This window comes from Myotis myotis, unplaced genomic scaffold (assembly GCF_014108235.1).
Source record: "Myotis myotis isolate mMyoMyo1 unplaced genomic scaffold, mMyoMyo1.p scaffold_m19_p_5, whole genome shotgun sequence".
Taxonomy (NCBI): domain Eukaryota; kingdom Metazoa; phylum Chordata; class Mammalia; order Chiroptera; family Vespertilionidae; genus Myotis; species Myotis myotis.
In genome coordinates, this window is record NW_023416357.1 from 24,680,240 (window position 1) to 24,705,604 (window position 25,365).

Consider the following 25,365-nt stretch of genomic DNA (forward strand, 5'->3'; position numbering starts at 1 on the left):
AATTTCTAAGGTCCGAATTAGGTTACATGTCAGCAATGTTAATTTAATTTTTGTTCTGCTTTGTAATAAGCCCAGACCTGCTTGCATAGTTTCTCTTTAACAGCAGGCATGTAGCTATACTGCAGTCAGCATAAGCTTTGAATATCGCTTTTTGGGGGAAGCAGATCTCAACCACACAAATAGTTATTCCTGCCCTGTAAGGGAAGACACATCCCAGACCCACCCCACCCCACCCCACCCCAGACCATGAAAATGCAATGTATGGGGTCATTTTACTATCTGTTCTGAAGTTTTCCAGTTCTGACACCCCAGCTTAAAGTCATAATGAAACTGAAGGGAATCTAAGGATAAAAGCAGGACAGGAAAAAAAAAAAGCAAACTAAAGTAACACGAATACCAGGAGCTATAAAGCTCACTGCAGAGCAGAGGCCACACTTACCTGGAGTGGGTGGAGAGGATAATTGAGCCAGACTTCTCGCAGGTCCTGGAAAATGGAGTGATGCCTTTAGTGCTCAAGGGAGCCATTTAACACGCTCTAGAGTACTAAATAAAACGCCGTTATGTGGAATCCTGAACTGTTTCAGATGCTGACTCCACTTATTGAAAATTCAATAGTGCTAGCAACTAATTTTTTCTAAGTGTACTCACCGCTCAAACTGCCTATAGTGACTCCAATTAGCCTATTGAGCAGGGGAGGCAAAGAGCCACGCCATCCCCAGGAGTGAAAGACACCTTTTAAAACGAAGCTACTGTTTGCTTAACCTAATACCACTGGGTAAAGTGCTACCTTAATCCTATTTTTAGTTTACCATTCCCCAGAAATGTGCATCAGCTGTGCCTTTTGTAACCAAAACTCATTCAAATGTCCCTAATTTTAGGTAGTCGTTCATTATCATATGCGCTGCTTGAAGACAGAGTGAAGACATCCCACATCTAGTTCCTAAACTCTGAGGTCGATAAGACCACACTTGTACTGGGTGTCACTACAAATGTTTACTTAAAAAATGGGAATGAATGAATTTTGTGGAAAAGCCCAGTACATTATTTAAGCCATTGACTTAAATCTAGAGAGAGTTATAATCAGAACTTCCTCAGGATCAAAGTGGTTTTCTTGCCATTTTAGACCCTAGGGAAGCTCTGGCTGAATCTACTTCCTGGCCTTGATGTTAGGTTTTTGAAATAAATAACGAGAGGGTATTTTTAAGAGGGAAAAATATTTTTCAAAAATTTAAGGATGGGGTGAAGTATGGAAAATTTATTATCACTCGTGACACATGATGACAAGGGGGAAAAAATACCTCATACTTTTGTACAACTTGCACCTTAATAAAATACACTTGGGGTGGGGTTTTTTGCCAGTGTTAAAAAAAACAAAACCTTAAACATCAAACTATTCTTTTAAGGCATTTGAAAGGACTTCTCTTAACCAACTTAACAACCAATCTTTCCCTTGAATTCTCAGTGGCATGAATTATACTGAATGCCATTCCCTTCTTACAACTTTCTCCTGTTCTCTCAGTGCTTCTCTCCCTCCTCCCACACCCACAGGAACATCCACCAGACCTCAGCCTCCCTGCAGACTTCATCACTACCTCCAGAGAGCTCTCTACTCCCACTTCAGCCACCTCCTCCGTCTGGATGCCTTGTTCATCTCTGCTGCAGTTCTGACCTCTCATCCAAGCTACAAGTGCCTTAATGAGCATCTTTCACCTCACACCCAAATGACCAAATGATCACCTTCCACCTTTCCTTAACCAGGGAGTAAGGTGTTAGGGAAGCCTGGAGGCAGGCAGCCTGGGTGCAACCCTGATGCCACGTTGGCCACTGCTTAACCTCTCTGAGCCTCCCTTTCCTCAAGCACAAAACAGCATCTCAGTACCTGCACGAAGTGCTCTCTGATGCCTCATGAGCATTAACTCAAAGCACAACCCAGTGCTGGCAAAGGAAACGCTACTGCCAAGAAGCATTAAACCGCAACAACGAACAGCTCTCTTCGGACTACCTCCCGTTTCCAAAGCTCAAAATTCTTAGACTTCCTGATTCATCTTCCTCCTTTCTCCTATGTGTTTTACACTCAAAAACACTGTTTCTATTTGATGGCTGGCGCGGTGTAACAGCATAACACCTCACTCACAACAAGACTATTTCCACTGTGTCCGTCTCCTTTCATCCTCTCTGCACCCGGAGACGAGGTTCTGCTGCTCCTGGGTGTCAGGGAAAAGGTCCAGATTGGAATCCCAGTTCTACCCTTCATCAACTTTTAGGCAAAGCCTCTACCTTCAGTTTGCCCTCATGGAAAATGTCCATTGACTCTTGGGACATCTATTTGTGTATATTTTTATTGAATAGCTGTTATATATTAGCTCATTAAGATAAGACACAATCCCTGTCCTCAAAGAAGCCTGGTGGAGAAGAATAAAGGTAAATATGTACAATTTAATAAACTCTGATAAGTTCTATAACAGGGATATACACTAAGTGCTAGGAAAATGCTGCCTGAGGGCGTCAAATAAAGCCTCAGAGAAGGTGACTCTTCAGATGTATCCAGAAGAACATGAGGAATCAAGTAGCAGAGGGACGGAATTAGAGCCAGGGCACCATAAATGCACAAATAAGTCTCCAAGGATACAGGCCCAAAAGGGTCACTCCTAATCGGCAGAGCACAGAGGAATTTAGGACAGTGAAAACAGTCTGTATGACACTATAATGAAGGATACCTGTCATTCTACATTTGTCAAAACCCACAGAATGTAGAACACCAAGAGTGAACCCTAATGTGAACTATGGATGGAGTTTGCAGGATTATGTGTGTCAATGTTCCCTGACTGTAACAAATGTACCACTCTGGTGGGGATCTTGATAAAATGGGGGAGGCTATGTATGTGTGGGGGCAAAGAATATACAGTGAATTTCAGTGCCTCTCAATTTTACTGTGAACATAAAACCACTCTTTAAAAAAATTTAAAATTGAGGGTGGGGGATGGGGGTTTGGAGGGGATCAATGGGGGAGAAGAGGGGCATCTGTAATATTTTCAACAATCTCAAGATAAAATTTTTAAATTAAAATTAAACAAAGGTAATTCCTAGAATGGCACAGAGGGAGTAAAAAGCAAGGAGAATGAAAAAATAGGTGGGAGTCGAATTATGAGAACTATTCAATGCCATGCTGTGTAGTACAGACTTGGGCAGGCAGTGCATTAAAAAGAAGACACCACTGCCTGCGGCATGGACGATGGCCTGGCGTGTGGGGATGACAGGCAGTTCGATGTTCAGGTGAGCAATGAGGACAGACCCCAGAGCAGCACGACGGCCAGGAGTGAACCAACTGAAGAGATATTAGGAACAGAACTGAGAGGAGTCCGAACTGACAGAGAGAAAAGCTTCAGGGTAGAAGGAGATCCTAAGGTTTCTGGTTTAGATCATAAAAATAAAGGAGGAGAAGGATGTTTTGGGGCTAAGATGATGAGTTCACTCACTGAACCTGTTGAAATGAGGCGTCTATGAAACGTATATAAATCTGCCCAGCGGCAATCTGAAGACAGTCTTTCTAGTTCCTAGAAACTGGGACAGATGTGTAGAGACAGAGGAGGATGGGAGAGCGAGAACCGGAAAGTTTACGGTCATCGCCCCCTATCTTTCTAAGAGGGCCAGTGGGATGATCAAATTCAAAGAATGGCTCTGAATGTACGGGGTAAACTGGGAAGAGTTACACACACCGGAAAACACAAAACCAACAAAAACTGGGCTGAGAGAGTAACCATCAGTTCAGGCTGAGAGAGAAAACAGCCCTGCTATTACCGGCTGGAGGACGACACAGAGAAGGCCAGCTGCGAGGTTAACCACGTTTCCCTCCAGGCCCAGCAGCAGCTGTAAAACGCCAGACCACCCTTCTTTCGGGGCTACTGCTTTCCTGCCAGTGCTGCCCTCTGACCTACTGGGCCTCGTCTCACCCCCTAAATAAAGATTACTGGCGACACTCAACTGCTAAACTGTCCTCTTGACAGTACCCAACCTCAAAGTAATCCCTTGCTTCTTCTAAGCCGGCCTCTGACAAGGCCGCCAACCAAGAACGGATCCCTGCTCCCTGACCCGCCTCAGCATCAGGGGGCACCAGCCCAGTGCAGCACGGACGGCCGCTTCCCTCTGTGAGCGCCCGCCCACCTCGCGTGGAGTCAAAATTTCAGACTTTGTCGGCGTACAGGTCTGTCCCTGGCTGTCTTGGGCCGATTAGATTTCACAATACCATTAATCAATCAATCAATCAATCAATCAATAAAATACAAAGGTTCACCATCGTCTCTCACATACTACAACTAATAAATGTAAACCAATATGCAGATGCCAAATGAGTCAGAACGCTCGGGTGTGAGCACCTGAACATGCTGAGGTGGGAAGACCATATACTACCGAGCCCTGGTCTGTGTCATAAAAGGCGCACGAGGAGGCCTTCTGAATCTCAGCCGTACCGTTTGTAAGATAATGCTCAGACCCTGCTTTTTCATTTTGTTACTTATTCCTTTCATTTCTTTAACAAATATTTATTACACGCTGCACACGCCAGCACTGCACTGGGTACTGGAAAGAGAAGATAAGCTTGCTAAGTAGACGAGGGGGAGAGAAGCAGTTTAAAGGGGGAAAGGAATCTAAACAAAACTGATGCAATTAAGCACACAAGGTGTAAAGCTGCATTTAATTCAGGAAAACGGGAATGGAGTGGATGGGGAATGCAGATAAGATGGGAGAAAGGGGCAGGGAGTAGGTGGGGGCGGGGGAGGAGTTTAAGGAGTGAGGAGGCACACAGGCGTGAGACTGGAGGGAGGAAACAAAATACAGAGGTGGCTGAAATTGCCAACAAAAGAGAAAGGCCAGAACAAGGGTATTTTCATATTTGAGAAAAGGACTTCAAATGTATTTGGCCTGCTATGGACATAAATCAAGATGCACACTTGTTTATGGGTGCAGGACAAAACGGGGGACATGGGACATCTGTAGATAATTTTCCCATCAGAAGGAAATTCAAACACATAAAATCATCACATATCTATAAAAACAGATTTTAAAAAAATCATATCCTCAAATAGGAATAGTTAGTATCCAGGTCCCATATTTCAAAACTATTGATTTTTTTTTTTTTTAACTACCCTAAGTAATACAGTAATAACATCTGACAGCCACTTAAGCTGAAGGTTGCACAAAAGCTTAAAACACTGGCTTCCTATGTTCTTTATTGCTCCATGAAGGCCATTTCATTCAATTATAATGACATTTCAATTTGGAATACAGAGCTGCCTCTCCCTTTAAATGTTAAATTGACTTGTTTTGGTACAGAAAGCATCCAGTATGCTCTATTACATGCAGGATTAAAAAGGTAGCTCTAGCAATATTCATAGCTTAATACTTTAGTAACAACAGACACTATTTCAGAATCTATCATTTTTCTTAAACTATAATTTACTTTTTTTAAAAAGTACTTCCATACTCTTTATTCAGAGCCCTATCAGAAACTCCCTATGAACTGACTTTCTTAAATATACATTTATCTAGTCTACATAATTTACATGATAACAAAACATAAACAGAAAAGCCAAAAGGCTAGAACTTCAACTAAGCCTGCATGGGGTAGGTACTCAACGATGATGAAACACAAAATCATAATTAACTCCAAGACACTTCAAAATAAACACAGAAGACAAACTCCTCATGTAAATGTCCACAGACCCTCTCCCATCTGCAACAGAGTGAATAAGCTATTTTTGGTACTTACTTCTACACCCTCTTTAAAACACAAAGACTAATTGATATAAAATTTTCTGTAATGATATGTAACTGAGAAAAATCAAATGAGTCGAGATAAATACCGGATCATTAAAGAGCAAGCGTCCAAATAACTGTTTGGCTTCCTCCAGGCTTCCCTCCAAGTAAACAGCTCCTAGATAAAAGGAAGAGAATGCCCATAGGAAGGCTGCATTAATATTCACAGAAAATTACATATCTCTATAAAAAGCAAAAAGGCAAGCCAGAACCCACTCACAGAAATAACCGACGAGATCAGAAGCCATTGCTTAAAAGTAACATTTTTCCGCTTTCGGCAATGCTTTGTGTTAAAAATGAGAATGAAATACAAAATTCAACTGACTAAAATCTAATATTATAAGTAAAAGAGGACAAATACGAACTATCATAAAAGGTACATACAAAAACTTGACTTTACAAAAATGTTATGTTTTATTTTCTATATTTATAGTTTTTATTTCAGACCACAATAAAACCTGAGTTCAGATCAATGAATGTTTCTGCAAATAAAAACCAGGACAACCTCTATCTTTAATTTAAAATAATTATTTAAAAGTTTTTAAATAATTAAGCACTGTACACACATTTACCATTAATCATTACCAGAAAGTACTATAGTAACATTTTAATTGCGTATCAGATAACTCTGGAGTAGGGTAGCCATATATTCTTGAAATCATATTTTTATATCTGTCATCAGAAAGGCCACTTTTCATGTAAAATACTGAGACACTTAGTCATTAGAGCTTTTGGTGACTAAATACATTAATTATCTATTGATATTTACAGTAATAATAATAATAACAATAACAGTAATGATCCTACTGACAGGCCAGACCCTGCCAGATCTCTGATCTCAGGGGGATGACAAGAGCAGGGAAGACGGGCTTGGATCTAAGTGACTCCATTGCCAGGCAAACGGATCTGGACTGAAACCAGCATTTGTGGAGACCTGGGACTGTCTCTATTTATATTTTAACAATGGATTTCAAATCAGTATCAGACGCACTCTCTCCGTTTTACCCTAACTGGAAGTGTACAGTGTATGAACACCAGATTTGCCGGAATAACAAAGCATGCTTTTAGCCTGCTGAAAAAAAAAAAAATTCCAGATCATTAAAGAGTAAGATTCCTAATAACTGTCTTGTATAGAGAATAGATTTTTACATGGAAGGGTTTGGGGGTACTTCTGCCCTGGGCACTGTGCAAACCATTTCCACATGCTTATCTACACTTTCATGGGAACCTCAGTAAGAGGGTGTTACCAAAAAAAGGGGGACATGTGTAATAGTTTCAACAAGAATGATAACTATTTTAAAAAGAATTACAGGATTTGGGCTCATAGTAGGTGATTTGGGGTAGGGTGAATGCAACTTTGCTGTGGGTTGGATGCATCCAGGAATGGATATTAAGATCCTTATAATAACTCTGTGAGGTAAGTAATACCATCTCCACGTCATAGATGAGGAAACTGGAGCTTAAAAAGATTCAGTAACTTGGTGAAGACACAAAGGTGGGAAACGATGCAAGAAGAACTTGAACCATGTCTGCCTGGTTCTGGAGCCAGCTCTAACACTGTCAAAAATATTATGTATATAGGGAACAGTAATTCCACCCGACAAACCCTGAAAATAGGATACATTTGTGCAAAAAAGACATAGCTGTGAGAAGACTGGATAATAATTAAACATTCCCTTGCCACCATCATCAGCACAAAACTATAAGCTTTTATATGCATTTTCAAAGGAAGAGGGCAAAATTGATAAGGCAGTACAAAGGCCTTTGAAAAATAAAACGTATTCAATCATTCATCTAAAAAAAAATCAAGAAGTTGTCAATCTACTGTAACGTTTCATTGTAAAGCATACTTGCAATCACCAGCTAATTAATGCTTCACAACTTTCCTGTAGCAGTGACTGACTGTACTTTGGTTACAGTAAAAAGGAAACCGGGGAAGTAGAGTGTCTGCATCAGTCTTGCTTCAAGAGAATAAATAATAGCTGTAGAGACTCAAGCCCTGGGGTTTTAACAAATGCCATGTTTTCAAGATGTTTAAGTCCGAGAAATCTTGTAAATAGTTTAAAATGTGATTGCAAATAATATTAGGGCCTCGCCAGCAACTGAGTTACTGTTTATTTATGGATGTGATTCTGAATCAAATCTGGAAAGCAATCCATCTCCATATTAATTCACTTCAGTTCAACTCAGTGTACACATCTAAGCATGTACATGACAAAAGACCATCCCAGGCACCAGGAATGCAGGAAAGAAAGCATGACTTCCCCGGAAGAACCACAAAAACGACAGCACAATGAGGGGGGAGTTTTACTAAGGGCCTCACATGCTTCGGGAAAAAGTCATTCTGTCCCAAGTCCCCACAATGAATTTTATGTGCTCTCCAGACATTTTAGACATTCAAGAAACTAGATTATAAAAAAAGAAGTTACCTATTAATGCTTCAAAACAATTAGCCATTGCATGTCGAAGGTCTGATTCTCTGCAAAGGTCGGGTCCATGGGCATAAAGCATAAATCGATCCAGTTCAAGTTTCTATAAAATTCAAAAATGACAAAAAGAATTTGGCAAAATCAAACTGTAATAACTCAACATTCCTAGGGGTAAAGGTAAAAAATTAATTGGCCCATGTCAGTATAGAAAGAAAGCTGAGTCTACTATTCATCAGGAGTCCTTACCTATGGCTCAGCTCTGGCAAACCTTGACTTTTCCCCAAGCAGGCTTCTTTCTATAAACCCTATTCCAAGTTCAGACCAAGCACTAGTTCAAGCTGGAATAATACTTTGCTAAAAGATCATGGGCTCTTGGGTTCACCCAATATGTCCAGGGAGACACAAACCCAACCCAAAGTTAACCTCTTTGATCCCAAGGATATGCGGTACTTATAATGCTGGTAGATTAGATTTTTATGTGGCAAAATAAATGAGGACCCTCAGAAGACTTCAAAATGCCTTACATCTCAAAATCTTTTCTTTTGATTTTGGTAAGGATTTGGCAGTCCCTATATCTTTGTATCTGTGTCCCCTTCATGAGGTCTCTATACTTACCTTTTTGAAGGCTCAGTGAGATCCTCTCAGCAATGGGTTGAATTTATTTTAAGGGCTCTGGGAATATTGTTTGTAATTAATTATGTTTCCCTTTTTACTTGACCTTAGAAAAGTATAAAGCCAAATTTGTGGCCCAATCCTAGAAATTGTGTAGGACTTATGAATACATCTGTGTATATTAAACTCTACCTCTGGCTTCATTTTATTCTTATCCATATTTTCTCTTTACTTTGAGTTCAGTACCTACTTATTTCTTATCCTGTTGTATTATAATATACAAATCAATTCAAGCCCTGTTAGAACTAGACAGAGAATGTACTTTTTAAATAAAACTCCTGAGATTGAATTAATAGAAATTAATTCTTTCCATAAAAGGAGATGCAGCATTCCATAAGGATGCACTTAATCTGTTTCCATTACCATGTAATTCAATTCAATAAATACTTACTAAACAATAACATGCCATGTAATATGGAACAAGACACAAGTCAATGAACAACCTAGGCCAGTATGAGTCTCAGATAAAAGACTCAGATTTTGTATATCTCAGGATACCAGTATATGTAAAAATATCCATATCCACTTATGTTGGAAAAAGAGAGACAATAAAAACAAGACACATATGCTACCAGTATTTTGTACTGTTAGGAATTCATGAGTATAAAATAAACTCAAATGAGAATATTGACTACCACAAATGCAACAGCAGAAAACACCACTTAAAAACATTGATCCCCCAAGTGGAAGAGTTTATACCAAAATATGTAAATTTGATCTGTTTCACAACTTCACTGGGAAAACTCAATTGTTTGCCATCTCTGGAGCCCTGCTTGAGAACAGACTGCAAGCCATATTTTATATTATAAACAACTATTTTGGAATCCTATGAATTTTCCAACTTCTCATAATCCCTGCTCTATATCCTTATTTTTTTCATGCAGGCATTAGTGAAACTTCTAAAAAGGAGTAATGTTCAACTTGCATGTGTGAAAATGTTCATCTGTCTGGAGTTCATCTGACTTAGAGCTTTCACTAAATTCTCAAAGAGGTCAGCAATCCTCCATCAAGTCCCCTCCTCCCAAATGGTCAAGATCCACTGGAACAGACAGGAGAGCAAGACCACCACTGCCTTCTGCAGGAGCAGATGGGTGTTGTGTGCTATGGGAATGTTGGAAGTTGGTGTGGAAGAAGATCACATCGAAATTCCTGAAGGGAAAAACTGGCCACCCCTCTTCGTAAAGCACCCAAAGTGTTACATGACTATTTCTGTTTTCCTGATATGGCACCTTCCCATACTTTGTAAATATCCTCCCTAAAATTATTTGAAAAATAATTATGCAATTTCATTATATCTGAAACTGGAAAGAAAACAATGGAGGAAGGGTGACAATCTATTTATTAACATGTATTTCCAGTGGACATTAATGTGGACCAGGAAGCAGCTCAACAATTTAATCAACTAAACACTGAAGCAGTTTTACTTAGAGTTGTAGAATTTTGTGCATTGTGAGGCTGCTAAAAACCACCTGTTGCCTATACTTTCTCTTCGAGGCAGCATTATTTCTATTCTCAGATGCCACTAAAGCTGGGTCAAAGTCTACCTGTAACTATGATGATGACGCTGCTACAGAAAACACAGCAATGCACTCTTGCTGCACAAAAACCAGGGGATAAAATTAACCACAATTTGAATGTAATTAATGCCTTGTCAGTCATAAAACTAGAATGGATTTTACATAGTCATTTCTATCAAATTCCATCATTCATATTGAAATGAAGAAAACAATAAAAATTACTTAAGGCAAAAATGAAGGTAAACTCACAAAAGCTTTTCAGTGGATCATCAGCTGGGGATTGGAGGGCCACTGTCCCCCCTGCTATAGAATAAACCCACAGGTCTATAAAATGTAATGATTTCTAATGAGAATAGTGGCAGCAACAGAAACAACGAACTCCTTCTAACTCACTTACATGTGTGGGTGATTGCTAGGATGAACAGGCATTGTGCTGAGCCCTGTATAAACACAATCATTACTATTCAAATGACAATGTCATGCAGTTCTCACAGCTACTCTGCATGGCAGGTGCTGATGCCATCTCCCTTGTGCAGCTGAGAAAGCAGAGGCCTGGGGAAGAGACCGACACTCCGTCCGGGGACCCCAGTTGCAAGAGGAGGGGTGTGGGCGAGAACCTTACGGCCAATGCAAGTGCATGTTCTGTCTGTTATGATCTACTATGATGAGACACTGCACAGAGATAGGAACATCAAATGAGATAATGAAGCTACATGCCTGCCATGAATCTAAGTTGAGAAAAGGTTCTGGTGGGTGGGAAGAGATTAACCAAAGACTTAAATGCATATATGAATAAGCCATGGACAATAGTGTGGTGAAGGCCTGAGGCAGGGGGGAGGGGGGGCTATAAGGGGCCAATGGGGGAAGTAAGAGGGACATCTGTAACACTTTCAAGTATAAAGATAAATTAAAAAAAAAAAAAGGTTCTGTTAGTCACTCGGCTCAGTAAAGGAGGCTGGCTGGACAGCCTAAACCAGTGATGGCGAACCTTTTGAGCTCGGCGTGTCAGCATTTTGAAAAACCCTAACTTAACTCTGGTGCCGTGTCACATATAGAAATTTTTTGATATTTGCAACCATAATAAAACAAAGATTTATATTTTTATATTTATTTTATATATTTAAATGCCATTTAACAAAGAAAAATCAACCAAAAAAATGAGTTCGTGTGTCACCTCTGACATGCGTGTCATAGGTTCTCCATCACTGGCCTAAACCCTAAGTCTTAATTAATGAGATTTGTAATTTGGGGGATTCTCAAAGATCTGTAAAGTATTCCCTATGGATATAAATGGTCTGGAGTATTCTATTCAAAGCTATAATTCTACTTGTTAAAGTAAATTAAAAACAAATATAATACAGAAATATTACACAAAGGAAAATTATTTAAAAATTGAAGTCTTTCGCTCTGCTCTCATGTTCCTTTTCCCCAAATGTTTAACTCTGTTCCTGCACAACTGTCAATTTTTTCCCCTTCTGTTATCAAGTTACCTCACCGTGGAGTTCATTAGCTGCTGGAGAAACTCACAAAGGTAACCAAACTAATAAGGCTGAATCCTTAAAACCCAAACAAAAAAATCTTTCCTGGTCTATAAAATACTAAGCCCTAACACACGCCAAAGAGGTACTGATTCAAATCCAAAACTATGCACGGGCTGAGGAGGAGGACGCCAGGCTCCAGGCCAGGCTCAGAGGTCGGACACACCTTGGCTAGCATGGCGAGGTGTTGATTCTGGACGATGGCAGTCCGGTAAGTCGCTAACCCTCCTTCCTCCAGACTAGGAAACAAATAGTACAAGTGGACACTGCAAAAAAAAAAAAAAAAAAAAAAAAGCACATATATAAATATGCATCACACCATTCTGTCTGTGGCTCTGAGACACAAAAGTAGGCCCGGCAAGGGATCTGCACAGGAGACACGGGCTGAACTGAACTGAACTGGAGGGTTTGAAAGTTTAACAGAAAGCACAGTATATCTGCATGTGCTGAAACCCGAACAGCACCATTCACTCGTGTTTTCACAGTTATTTCTGTTAAAAGGTTCCTCGGGAATCTGATGACAACAAAGACCTGAACAATGTCACACGTGGCTAAGAGCAAACCCATGGGACACTCACAAGTGGGCCTAGATACAGTGCTTTTCTTGGGTTAGGCTTTGGGCAGCCCCTGAAGAGAGAAGCCTGGGCAGCCCCGGGCAGGACAGCAGCGGAGGCATGTTCTTCACGAGGACGGACAGGAACGGAACTGATCGGCACAGGTGGCTGGCTGTGCTCTAAGAGCGAGCCGACGGGGGCTGGTTAGGAAACGCAGGAACTGGGAGGAGCCACGTGGAACACCAGTTTGGACCACAACAGCAACTGTTCTCTCCTAAATCTCACACCGGGTTTTAGACCCACTGAGCTTGGCCAGTCCTACGTGTCCAGGGAAAGCAGGCTTACACAGCAGCCCCTTGGGCTCAGTATATCCTTCTTGGGAAAAGAAATGACCTAAAGAGAATAAAAAATAGCTCAATATAGTTCCAAGAAAAGCATGTGTTACTGCTCTTTAAAAGAGAAATTACCTATGAAAAAACAATACACACTTTCCTACCCCTACCTCCAAAATAAGGACCCTAAAACACTTCTGGGGAGGAAACACACGCATCCCCAAATCTCAACATTAAAATTACTCGTAAGCTTTACTTCCCTTGAGATCAGAAAGAGTGAGAAAGGGATCAAAGACAAATCCTAGAAAATGAAATGACATTTTAAAATATCATTCCTTTCTTTACAAATTGAATATAATCTCTGAAGCATCTACACCAAGGCCAGCTGATCTCTGTGGCTGTGGCAACTTGAACATAAACTTGACAGGACAGAGAAGTGCGCCTTCCCCCTCGTAATCTTGCTCACTGCAGCATCAGCAAGGGCAAGTTCTCAGGGCAGGAGCCACAGGCCTGGGGCTGGCAAGCTCCACAGCAGGGACAAAACACATGGCGCTTCAATGGCTTATTTGGCTAATTACAAAGAAGGCAATGTGTCAAGCATGTTTCCTATAAAATGCAACTAATGGGGAAGAGAAGAAGAGCCGCCTTACCTGGTCAGAAACTCAACGACAGCATCACCCAGGAACTCCAACCGCTCATTGTGGTTAATCCTATAGGAAATTTTTAAAATCACTGAAAATAGCACACATTTACATAAGCTCCCTCTCCCCTCAAAGAAAGAACACATGAGCATTAGCTCTTTTAATATGAGAACACCCTACCTTGTTTTGATCCCTGGTGGGGCATGCGGGAGGCAACCAATGTTCCTCTCTCATATACTAGATCGATCTCTCTCTCTCTCTCTCTCTCTCTCTCATTCTCTCTCTCCCTTCCTCTAAAATAAATTTTTAAAAATCTAAAACAGTAGCAAATCTTTTGTTCTTCTCCCATTGTTTATCCTTTCTTAATCATCCCCATTATAAATACCAGCAAGCTCCAACATGAGATGTTTACTGAGCAGTAAACACTCCATTTGTTTTGGAGAACTGAATCAACAGGGGCATGAAATCTAGATTAACTGTAACATTTATACAGCACATCTGGTCTGAGGAATTCAAAGCACTTTATAAAACAAGAGTCTCCTGTAACAGTAATCACTGTAAGATATCATTTACTTCATGGAAAACCATCTTAGATTTGGGCAAAGTCCAGGAGGAATTGCTAGAGTGAGTATGGACAACATTTTCTCACTCTGCCTTCTAAGCCTCAAGCAGTGGCTGGTAGAGTAGAGCTAGAAGGGGCCCTGGAGCTCCGTTGAACCTTCCACCCAATCCAGGAATCCCTTCTATTCATTACATCTATGTACCTGGACACTTGTGGGGAAGGGAGGTCACGAGGCTGCTAGACCTGACTCACTGGAGCCACGGATCCCAGATTAAACATCTTTGGGATTTAACCTGAAGCATTTTAAGTCAGTAAATCCACTCAGTGGAATTCATATATATTGAATGTGTATTGTTACTGTGTTTTTAAGGCAAAAGACTGTGTATAACTGATTTAAAATATACTTTGCAATGATCATTTCCTTAAATACACAGACATTAACAAACAGTCCACAAGTATCTCTCTTTTGGTTGAATATATTCTTATACATTCTGTCTGGCAATAACACTACCAATCAAATAAAAACAAACAAACCAAGGCCGCTTGATCCTCTCCTTTTTCCCTCACCAGTCTTCTGGCCCCTCTTTCCCAAAGGTCTTGCTGATAATACATGGATTACTTAAATGTCACGAAATACCTAATCCTTCAGAGACCCTTTCTGTAGTAACATTTCATTGCAGTTTGCAGGAGTTAAATATAACTGAAATTTATGTGGCTAAGCAGTAACACTTTTTAAAATTACGGGTAGTGTATTCACTTGAGATGATGCCATCATAAAAGTTAATTATTTTGTAGTTTTGATAGGCAGACAGGATTTTATCTATTAATTTTAAGTCTTCATGACTTTTTGTAAATCCTAGCTGATCCCAAATCAGATTAAGTAAAATGCTAACCAGCCATGTAAACCTCTGTTGATGGCTCTGACCATGACCCTTATATATTTTATTTTTTTACCATGACCCTTCTTAATACCCCAGCTCCTCTATTGCTAGCCAACAAGTAAATAACCTTGGGTAAAAGTACTAACATGAATGACAGTCTTTCCTTTAATACATATTTACTGAAGCCCTGCGCTGTGAAAAACACTAGTTGCAAAAGGAAAGGGAATTTAAAAAAAAGAAAAAGAAAAGAGTAAGACCATAGCCCTTCGAAATGCTTACAATATAGACAATCAGCCCATCACCTAATTATGATACATGGGAGAACCAGAATATGACCATAAGGCAGATGCCTGCAGGCTGTGGGCAGAAGTCCCAGGTTACAGGGCATTCCACAGGTGGCTGTGCAATGACTGTGGCATTCAGGGAAGGGAGACAGTACACTTGGCAGCACAGTAAGTACTTCAGTCTCACTGGTGTGTAGTGAGCCACAAGGAAGATGTGCCTGGAAAAGTGACCTGGGGCCAAGCCATGCTGTTTGGACTTCCAGGTGGGGAGGTTCCAACTTATTCAGTGGGTGACAAGACGTCCCAGAAAGCTTTTCAAGCAGGTTGCCACGAAGAATGAGAATCAAGCTCTAGAACCAGCAAGCTGGCTGGCTGCAGTGTGAAGGTGAACTGGCAGAGCCGGTCAGTAACTGCAGGGTGGGCAGGTGGGAGGAGTGGTTTTCAGGGGAACTAGAAGTCCATTGAGAGCCCCTCCTCTCAGCCCTATCCCCGGCCTGCCCTGCTCGTCCACCTTCCCACGGCCATTAGTGCCAAAAATAGATTTCCCAAACAACTTAACTGGCTCGCTCTCTCTTCCCTTAATTCTGAGCAGGCTTGCTTGGGAGGAGATATAACCACTGACACTTGCAGTTTAATGGTGTTTGCTTCAAAGATATACAAACACTTCTGAGGAACAGATGCACCTCATTTTATAATAGCAAACTAAGAAACAAACCGGGGAGAGGGCAAATCATCGCAAGTGAACTCAATTATTCAGTGCACAGTACAAAACTGACCTGTGGCCCCTAAGCAGCCAGCAGAGCTGTCCTTAGCCCCACAGCAGTCTCGTGTGTACATTCTGCTCTGACCTCCACTGAAGCACTAGCAGAGTCTCCCTTGTAGTAAGGACTTTATGTTTATAGCACTCTCTACCCACCGCAGGTAGCCAGGCCTCCTGGTGAGTGCAGCTTGGACTTACTTGCCTTGGAATCACCTAAAATACCTACAAACTGCCTCAAACTCAAAAGGCACTGGCTCAGTGTCTGCTGAATTACATCTGTGTGAAGCTTCTGAAGTACTGCTCCCAGGGCTGTGCCCGCTGGGGAACGCTGGATAGCAACATTGGAGCAGCAGCAGTCCTGGCCCTGGAGGCCAGGAGGCTCTTCCTGGACGGAAACTCCAGTCAACTCTCTATCAGCAGAAAGATCACTGACAGGGCTGAAGACTCTCAACACAAGCATTAAAGGCCAGAAGTCAAAGGACAAAAGAAAGTGTTTATTCTCTGTCGATGGTATCATTTTCAAAATGGGAAATTCAGAAAGAACGTGATTTCTCAGATATCATTCCTTTTGCCATGATAAGTAAGCATCTCTTTGTAATAGCACAAAAGAAAACATAAATCATGAGGCTTGAAAATACTACTGATGGCATAATTTACATATCAACAGCTCCAGTTGGGGCAGGGGAGAAGAAGAAGATCTAAACCTGGCCTCATCAGCCATTAGGCATCTGCTTTCATTCAAAAAAAGATTTTTTAAATATATTTTATTGATTTTTTTTCAGAGAGGAAGGGAGAGGGATAGAGAGTTAGAAACATCGATCAGCTGCCTCCTGCACACTCCTTACTGGTTATGTGCCCGCAACCAAGGTACATGCCCCTGACCGAAATCTAACCCAGGACCCTTGAGTCCACAGGCCGACGCTCTATCCACTGAGCCAAACTGGTCAGGGCTGCTTTCATTCAATTTTGGGGGTGAATTTATATAGGCCTAGCCCACTTTCTTCCCAGATTCTTCAGGGGCTCAAGGCCACACAAAATACGAGTATTAATACATGAAAGTATCTTTTAAAATCAAGAAATAAAATAAGGAAAGCTAACATTTAAACTTTCCAACCCCTTATGTAAGGCCAGTATTATTCTAACAATGAAACCTGACAGAAGCATCACAAGAAATGAAAACTACAGAATTGTATCTTTTATGAATATAGACACAAGAATCCTCAACACTAACAAACTGAATTCACAGCATACAAAAAGGACTATACACCATGATCAAGTGGGATGTACCCCCAGGAAAGCAAAGTCAGTTTAACATCTAAAAATCAATTACTAATTCATCATGTGAGTAGAATAAATGGAGGGAAAAACACATGATCTCAATAAATGCAGAGAAAACATTTGACAAAATTCAACACACTATCATAATAGAAACATTAAGCAACTAGGAATAGAAGAGAACTTCTTAAACCTGAAAAAGGGCATCTAAGAAAAACCCAGAATTAATATCAGACTCAATGATGAAAGATTGAATGCTTTCCCCTTAAGATTAGGAAAAAGAAGCAACTGCTCTCATCACTTCTATTTAATTCTAGAGACCCAGTGCACAAAATTCATGTGGCAGGGGGGTGGGGCGGTTCTCTCAGCCCGGCCTGCACCCTCTCACAATCTGGGACGCTGGCTCCTAACCACTCACCTGCCTGCCTGATCACCCTTAAACATTCTGCCTGCCTGCCTGATCGCCCCTAACCCCTTGCCTGCCTGCCTGATCACCCCTAACCACTTGCTTGCTTGCCTGATTGCCCCTAACCACTCTGCCTGCCTGCTTGATCACCCCTAACCCCTTGCCTGCCTGCCTGATCACCCCTAACCACTTGCTTGCTTGCCTGATTGCCCCTAACCACTCTGCCTGCCTGCTTGATCACCCCTAACTGCCTCTGCCTCAGCCCCTGCGGCTTCATCTGGAAGGACATCTGGAATGACGCCTGGAAGGTCGCTCGGCTGTCCAGTCTAATTAGCATATTATGCTTTTATTATTATAGATTGTACTGGAGGCTCTAGCCAGGGTAACAATGCTAAGAAAATAAAACAAGAGGCATACAGACTGAAATAAAAAAGTAAAATTATCTCTATTTGCAGATATATGATCATATATATATATATTATGAGGAATACACTAAAAACCTGTTATAGCTAACAAAGGAGCTCATTAAAGTTGCAGGATACAAGGTCACTATATAAAAATCAACTGTATTTCTATACACTTGCAATGAACAATCTGAAAATGAACTTAAGAAAAATAATTCCACTTATAACAGCATCAAAAAGAATAAAATACCTAGGAATAAATTTAGCAAAAGATATGCAAAACGTATACTCTGAAAAATACAAAACATTTTTGAAAGAAATTAAAAAAGACAAATACATATAAAGACACCCAATGTTCGAGGATCAGAAGATTTACTATTAAGAAGTAATTGTTTATAAATTGACCTACAGATTCAACACAATCCCTATCAAAATATCAACTGTGACTTTAGATCAGGCAAAGTTTTTTAGAGATGACACCAAAAGCAGAAACAACAAAAGAAACAGTAAACTGGACTTTGTGCTTTAAAGGTCATCATCAAGTGGGTGAAAAGATGATCTTCAGAATGAGGAAAAATTTTGCAAGTCATGTAAGGGACTTATATCTAGAATACATAAAAATTATTATAACTCAATAATAAAAAGTAACCTAATTTAAAATGGGAAAAGGATCTGAACAAATATTTCTCCAGAAAATACAAATGGCCAATAAGCACATGAAAAAGATGTTCAACATCATTAGCCATCAGGAAAAGTCAAACAAAACCACAATGAGATAACACATCATACCCGACAGGATGGTTAAAATAAAAAAAGAGAAGCCCTGACTGGTTTGGCTCAGTGGATAGAGCGTCGGCCTGCGGACTGAAAGGTCCCAGGTTCGATTCCAGTCAAGGGCACATTCCTGGGATATGGGCTCAATCCCCAGTTGGGGGGCGTGCAGGAGGCAGCCAATCAATGATTCTCTCTCATCATTATTGTTTCTAGGTCTCTCTCCCTCTCCCTTCCTCTCTAAAATCAATAAAAAATATATTTTAAAAAAATAAATAAAAACATATCCTTGGGTGAGGATTAAAAAAAAAAACACACACAAACATATGGCAACACAAAAATCTATACACAAATATTCATAGCAACATCATTCATGACAACAGAAAAGTAGAGACAACTCCAAATGCCTATCAATTGGTATATGATTAAATAAAATGTGACATAACCATACCATGGAATATTAATAAGAAATGAAGTACTGATACATACTATAACATAAAATAAGCCAGTCACAAAGGATCACGACATACATTATATTGCCACTAATACAAAATGTCCAAAATAGACAAATTCATAAAGATTGAAAGTACTAGTTGCCCAAGGCTGAGCAGGCTGAAAGAAAGGGCAGTAACTAGTAAGAGGCACCAGGTTTCCTTCAAAAGTGATGAAATGTTCTAAAATTAGGAATGATCATGGCTGCACAATGTTGTGAACATACTAAAAACTACTGAATTGTATACTTTAAACGGGTGAATTATATAGTATGTGAATTATACTGCAGTAAAGCTATTATAAAAAAAATCTACTTTACCTTGAAGGAGTTGGGTCATCTTGGCCAAGGCGTGACATAATATTTATTAAGGTGTTAATTCCTATTTTTTAAAAAAAAAATACACAAGTAAATACTGTTAGAAGCATTCTAGTGCCATGATATGACATATTGGAAAAAAATTATCTAGCTCATCCCAATATGACTTTAAAAAGTTTAATATCTGCATGTGTACAAATTTAATCAACTTAGTTACTTAAAACACTAAATAGGAGGAATAAGTTTTTCTAAAAAAGTCATCCATCCTATTTTAATGCTCTGCTCACCATGATTATTATTATGTATGGGGCAAGAAGCACTGAAGAATGAGAGGATGGAACAGTCACCAGGGAACCATTCCCAGTGGAGATTTAACCCAGAACACAGGAGATTTAACCCAAAACACGAGAGCAGAATCCAAACACACCTTTTTTCCGCATGTGCATGTGATGAACTTTTCTGTCTCCATATTTGGGCTGGCGAATTCCACAGTTAGACAAAGAATTCCTGGCATGATCAGGATTCATTCCAAAATTCAAGTGATGGCTTGGGTGAGTCATGGCCAGCTAAAATTTCAGTGAAATAAATTCAGCCTTAAAAACTCAACACAGAAATGCCATCTTTACATTATCCACCAGTGAAACAGGAAAGAGATCTGTAGCCAGTCGACTTTTAAGCCCTGATCTTTCCATCTATCTCCTCCAATTTCCACAGCACTGGTGCAAGCCTTCTTCTAAAAATAAATCTAAAGTCTACATCTTTTGGAGGAGAATTAGAGTACTCAACACTTAGAAAGAAGAGCCATAAAGAAGGAAAACCTAAAAGAAGGGGCTCTGGTTTGACAGGCAAATTTTTGCTTTAGTTTGTTTCTTTAGGGACGGCCTCAAAAAAAAAAGGTGAGAAAAAGGGCTTGAAAGGGGCAACCAAAATAAAGGAGAGAGCGGTTTCTAAACATCGTCATCATCTCCCAGAAGAGAGAACTCAATGCTCCATCTGAAACCTGCAAGATGAATTACTGCTACCCTGTTATCATGTGAGTGTACAGGAGAGTAATTCTTACCTGTAACAGACAACGATCTTGGAAAGTATATCCTATCAACTTGTCCAGGTGCATTAGGCATTGGTGGTAGCGAATATGATGGGTCAAAACAGGTAGCATCATTGCATGCTTTAAAAAAAAAAAATCAGTATGTTTAACTCTATAAAACCTTTTAAAAATGCAACAAATGAGAACTATTTTCACAACCCAAATTCCAAGTCACAGTGTCTTGAAACAGTTTAGTGGGGGAATGGCATCCTGATGCACCATCTACAAGGGGTAGGGGACCTTAGTTGTTTGGGGTATATTCTCTGGAACCAGAATGCCTGGGTCCAAATCCTGCTCTGTTACTCATTCATTGTGGGACTTAGGGCAAGTTATTTCACTTCTCAGCCTCAGTTTCCTCACCTGTAAAATGGGGGAAATCAATATAGCTACTTTCAAGGACAGTTAAAAGGATTAAATAAGCAAACATAAAAAAAAACGGTTTAGGAGAGAACCAAAATGGCGGCATAGGTAAAAACATGTACTTGCTGCCTCTCACAACCACATGAAAACTACAACTAAAAGACAAAACATCGATCATCCAAAATCATGGGAAAGCTGGCTGAGTGGAAGTTCCACAACTAGAAGGAAAGAAAAAAGTGCACTGAGACTGGTAGGAGGTTCAGAGGTGTGGAGTTGCGGAGGCGCGCGCAAAACGGGCTGGCAACTGGGTGCACTATTGTTTTTTTCAATCGGGAGGGAGATACAAGCTCCAGATTGCTCTGAACTCCAGTTTCGGGCGCGACTCTGGAGACCCAGACTCATTCGGGGAGAAACTGGACTGTCTGGCATCGGGCTGGAACATGAGGGCGGCTTTCTCTCAGAGGTGCTAGCAGTGATCATTGTTCCTGCGGGAGATGCAGATGGAAGAGACTCGGGGACCTCTCCAATGAAGAGCTGACTGGCAGCCATTGCTGTCTGCTCTGCCCTGGTGATTCCCAGAGACCCCGCCCCACCCAATTTACAACCCCACCTAAGCTGTGCGCATTGGCTTTTGCATATGAATGGCCCATCCTTTCCCAGCATAAAACCTAACAAACTGCAGCTGGGTCAGAGAGCTCCAGAGCTTCCAAAAGAAGCCCCAAGGCTCAGCAACAGCAACAGGCCTTGCTTCACAGCTGGGCCTCATCTGGGCACCTCCAAACCCCAAACAAAGAGGACGAATCTGCAGATCTCTCTGTTGCTCCTGCTGGGTGGCCTCAGGCAGTGGCTGACTTAGCACCTCCTTGGAGATCCAAGAGCCAGTGTACCCAGTGGTCAGTGTGAGACCATACCAGATTACAACTCTTCACATCCATAAGCAACACACTCAAGGGGAAGACTCAGTGAGCACCAAAGCCCCACTGAAGCAAGTTCTGCCCCATAAGGGTGTCTCCAGCACAGCAGTTCTTCCACTGTAGACACAGCTGGTCCTCACTGCCAATTGATCTGGAGGTCAATTCCTCCCAGTGATACCAACAGCAATCAAGGCTTAACGACAACAGGACTGTGCACCCAGCCCACAAAGGGGTGCACCAAGAGTGTCCACCTCAGGTGATTGGGGAGGCTGAGCCACTGGGCCCTATAGGACATCTACCACACAAGGCCACTCTATCAACACAGGAAGCAGCCAAAATGCGGAGACAAAGAAACAAGTCACAAATGAAAGAAATGGATGAAAGCAAAATACTGGATATAGAGTTCAAAACCACGGTTATAAGGTTACTCAAGAATCTTCTAGAAACCTCGGAGAAATTTAATGAGACCCTCAAGGATATGAAAAAGGACCAATCAGAAATTAAGCAATACACTGACTGAAATAAAGAATATTACACAGAGATCCAACAGCAGACTAGAGGATCACAAGTATCAAGTCCAAGATTTGAAATACGAAGAAGCAAAAAACACCCAACCAGAAAAGCAAAATGAATCCAAAAATATGAAGACAGTGTAAGGAGCCTCTGGGACAACTTCAAGCGTACCAACAACTGAATTATAAGGGTGTCAGAAAAAGAGAGAGAGAGCAAGATATTGAAAACCTATTTGAAGAAAAAATGACAGAACACTTCCCCTACCTGGTGAAAGAAATAGACTTACAAGTCCAGGAAGCGCAGAGAACCCCAAACAAGAGGAATCCAAAGAGGACCACACCAAGACACATCATAATTAAAATGCCAAGAGCAAAAGACAAAGAGAGAATCTTAAAAGCAGCAAGAGAAAAACAATCAGTTACCTACAAGGGAGTACCCACACGACTGTCTGCTGATTTCTCAACAGAAACCATGCAGGCCAGAAGGGGGTGGCAAGAAATATTCAAAGTGATGAATAGCAAGAACCTACAACCAAGATTACTCTACCCAGCTAAGCTATCATTTAGAATTGAAGGTCAGATAAAGAGCTTCACAGACAAGAAAAACCAAAGGAGTTCATCACCACCAAACCAGTGTTATATGAAATGCTGAAAGGTATTCTTTAAGAAGAGGAAGAAGAAAAAGGTAAAGATAAAAAAATTATGAACAACAAAGTGACAACAAATACATATCTATCAACAAGTGAATCTAAAAATCAAGTGAATAAAAAATCTGATGAACAAAATAAACTGGTGAATATAATAGAATCAGGGGCATAGAAAGGGAGTGGACTGACAATTCTCGGACGGAAGAGGGTGTGGGGAGTGTGGGAAGAGACTGGGCAAAAATCTTACCCCTATGGACAAGGACAGTTGGGAGGAGTAAGGGCAGGGGGTGGGGTGGGAACCAGGTGGAGGGGAGCAATGGGGGGAAAAAAGAGGAACATCTGTAATAATCTGAACAATAAAGATTTATTAATTAAAAAAAATAAATGGAACAACAACAACAACAAAAGTGGTTTACAACAAGTCCTATTAGCCCTCATTCAAGTAGGAATGGCCCTGGTGCAATCAGTACTCAGCAAGATAACCTTGACAAGGTCACAAGAACGTCTGTGCCTCCTTGTCTATCTTTAATTACGAGGGAATGGATTAGGACTCACCAATCTGGAAACTTTGTCATGGTCAAGACACTTCTGTGAATCTAAGGAAAATAATTCTTTCCCCCCAAAATGCCTCTGCACACAAGCATGCAAAATTGGATGCCATTTTAATGGGCTCAGAACCCCTGAAGCCCATCACTATCCTTTAGGTAAGACCTTCTCAACCAGGTGATCTTCAAAGGCCATTCCAGGTTTCACACTTAATGGCTTAACATTTTAAGGACAACTTTTATAAAGCCACCGATATAGTTAAGGCACCCAAGAGCATGGAACTTTTGTTTTTTGTTTCAATCACTTTTCATTTGGCTATAGATACCTCGTTGGGAGATAATTTCATGAAAGGCATGTCTTTTTCTGTTCTTTAATAATGGTTCCCTAGAACTTAAGAGAATAAAGGAGTCATTCTTATTCATCAGAGCCTGGAGGATGGGCACAGCTCACAGAATGACTGACATATGCTTTCTACCATTTTAGTCTTTGAAGTATTTTAAGCTGGCAGTATTTAAAAATACACGAAAATGGATTTGCTTGGAACTATAGAAATCAGTTCCCTGTATTATTAACTTAAAAAGAATGATTAGTTCTCCCAAATAGACTCTCTGATCAACAGAATGTCTTTCTTTCCAGTTCAATTCAATAAAGACGTACTGAGCACCTCCATGTGCAAGGCTCCCCAGGGTGTGGAAGAGAAAAAGATGAAGACACTCTTTTTGCCCTCAAGGGATTCCCAGAGATGTGCGATTATGATTTGAATTATTGGCATTTTGTCCACATAGTTTTTAAAAGTGCTGTATTTAAAAATATAGTAATATGGCAGTGTGCGGCCCAAGTATAATATGGTTTTACAGGCATCTAAATTGCAGGGAGCTCAAGGGAGTCCAAGCTAAACACTCAAGGTGGACAGGTCATGAAGACTATACAGTGCAACTATCTTTCTAAAGTGTGAACTTAAACTGGTGAATTGTTTATTTTTTAATACCTCCAGTAAGAAATGAATAAAGCCCTCTCTAGAGTACTCTGATTACCAGATAATTTTTAGAACATTAAGCCCAAATCTGTCTCCTTATCCCTTGGAACCTAGTTCTACCCCTAGAGACAAAATAAAAAGATACATTAAGTGGCCTGGCCCCTACATCGTCCCTTGGTTAACCTAAGTCTTATTTCCTTGAACCTTGACTCATGAAACAGCTCTTAGTCCCTTCCCCACTTCTTCTAAACTTGCTCCAAATAGAGCCAGTTTCTCTTTCCAAAAAAGTCTGTTTCTTGTGAATACCATGGAAAGGAAAGCATGACCCATGTCCATCCCAGGCAACAAGTCTCAACATTATCTACGAGACTGTTGTATCTCTAGCTCAGTTTTTTAAAATACCAACCTCTGCAATGTTGAAAAGCACATAATCACTGGGCATATTTTTGCTCTCCCTCTAATTCATGCCTGGCAACTGCTTTCATTTAAAAAAAAAAAAAAAAAGTTCCCCTAAAAGAGTGTGAGGAAATGGCCATGTGTAACTTTAAGAATATTAAAATTCTCCCATAAATATAGAGCAACCAGCATAGCAAACTAGACCTACAAACAATATATACATAAAAACTAGAAGACAAAGTATCCCCATGAGCTCCTAAATAAGAGTGCGTGAGGACAAAG

The 25,365-nt window shown here is 40.6% G+C and overlaps 1 protein-coding gene across 11 annotated transcripts in view; it reads right to left on the reverse strand.

Annotated features, from left to right (window-relative positions):
• Positions 1-25,365, reverse strand: part of DROSHA (drosha ribonuclease III) — a 107,082-nt gene that overhangs the window by 20,893 nt on the left and 60,824 nt on the right. For all 11 annotated transcript variants that reach the window (XR_004967544.1, XR_004967545.1, XM_036309108.1 and 8 more), the window contains 8 exons: positions 20,706-20,813; positions 20,073-20,211; positions 19,649-19,709; positions 13,504-13,563; positions 12,134-12,233; positions 8,241-8,343; positions 5,859-5,929; positions 440-484 (listed from right to left, as the gene is read on the reverse strand). Coding sequence is in view for 9 of the 11 variants with exons in the window: in XM_036309108.1 (XP_036165001.1) it covers positions 440-484; positions 5,859-5,929; positions 8,241-8,343; positions 12,134-12,233; positions 13,504-13,563; positions 19,649-19,709; positions 20,073-20,211; positions 20,706-20,813 (687 nt within the window). In the remaining 2 variants the exon portion in view is untranslated. The remainder of the gene's footprint in view (positions 1-439; positions 485-5,858; positions 5,930-8,240; positions 8,344-12,133; positions 12,234-13,503; positions 13,564-19,648; positions 19,710-20,072; positions 20,212-20,705; positions 20,814-25,365) is intronic.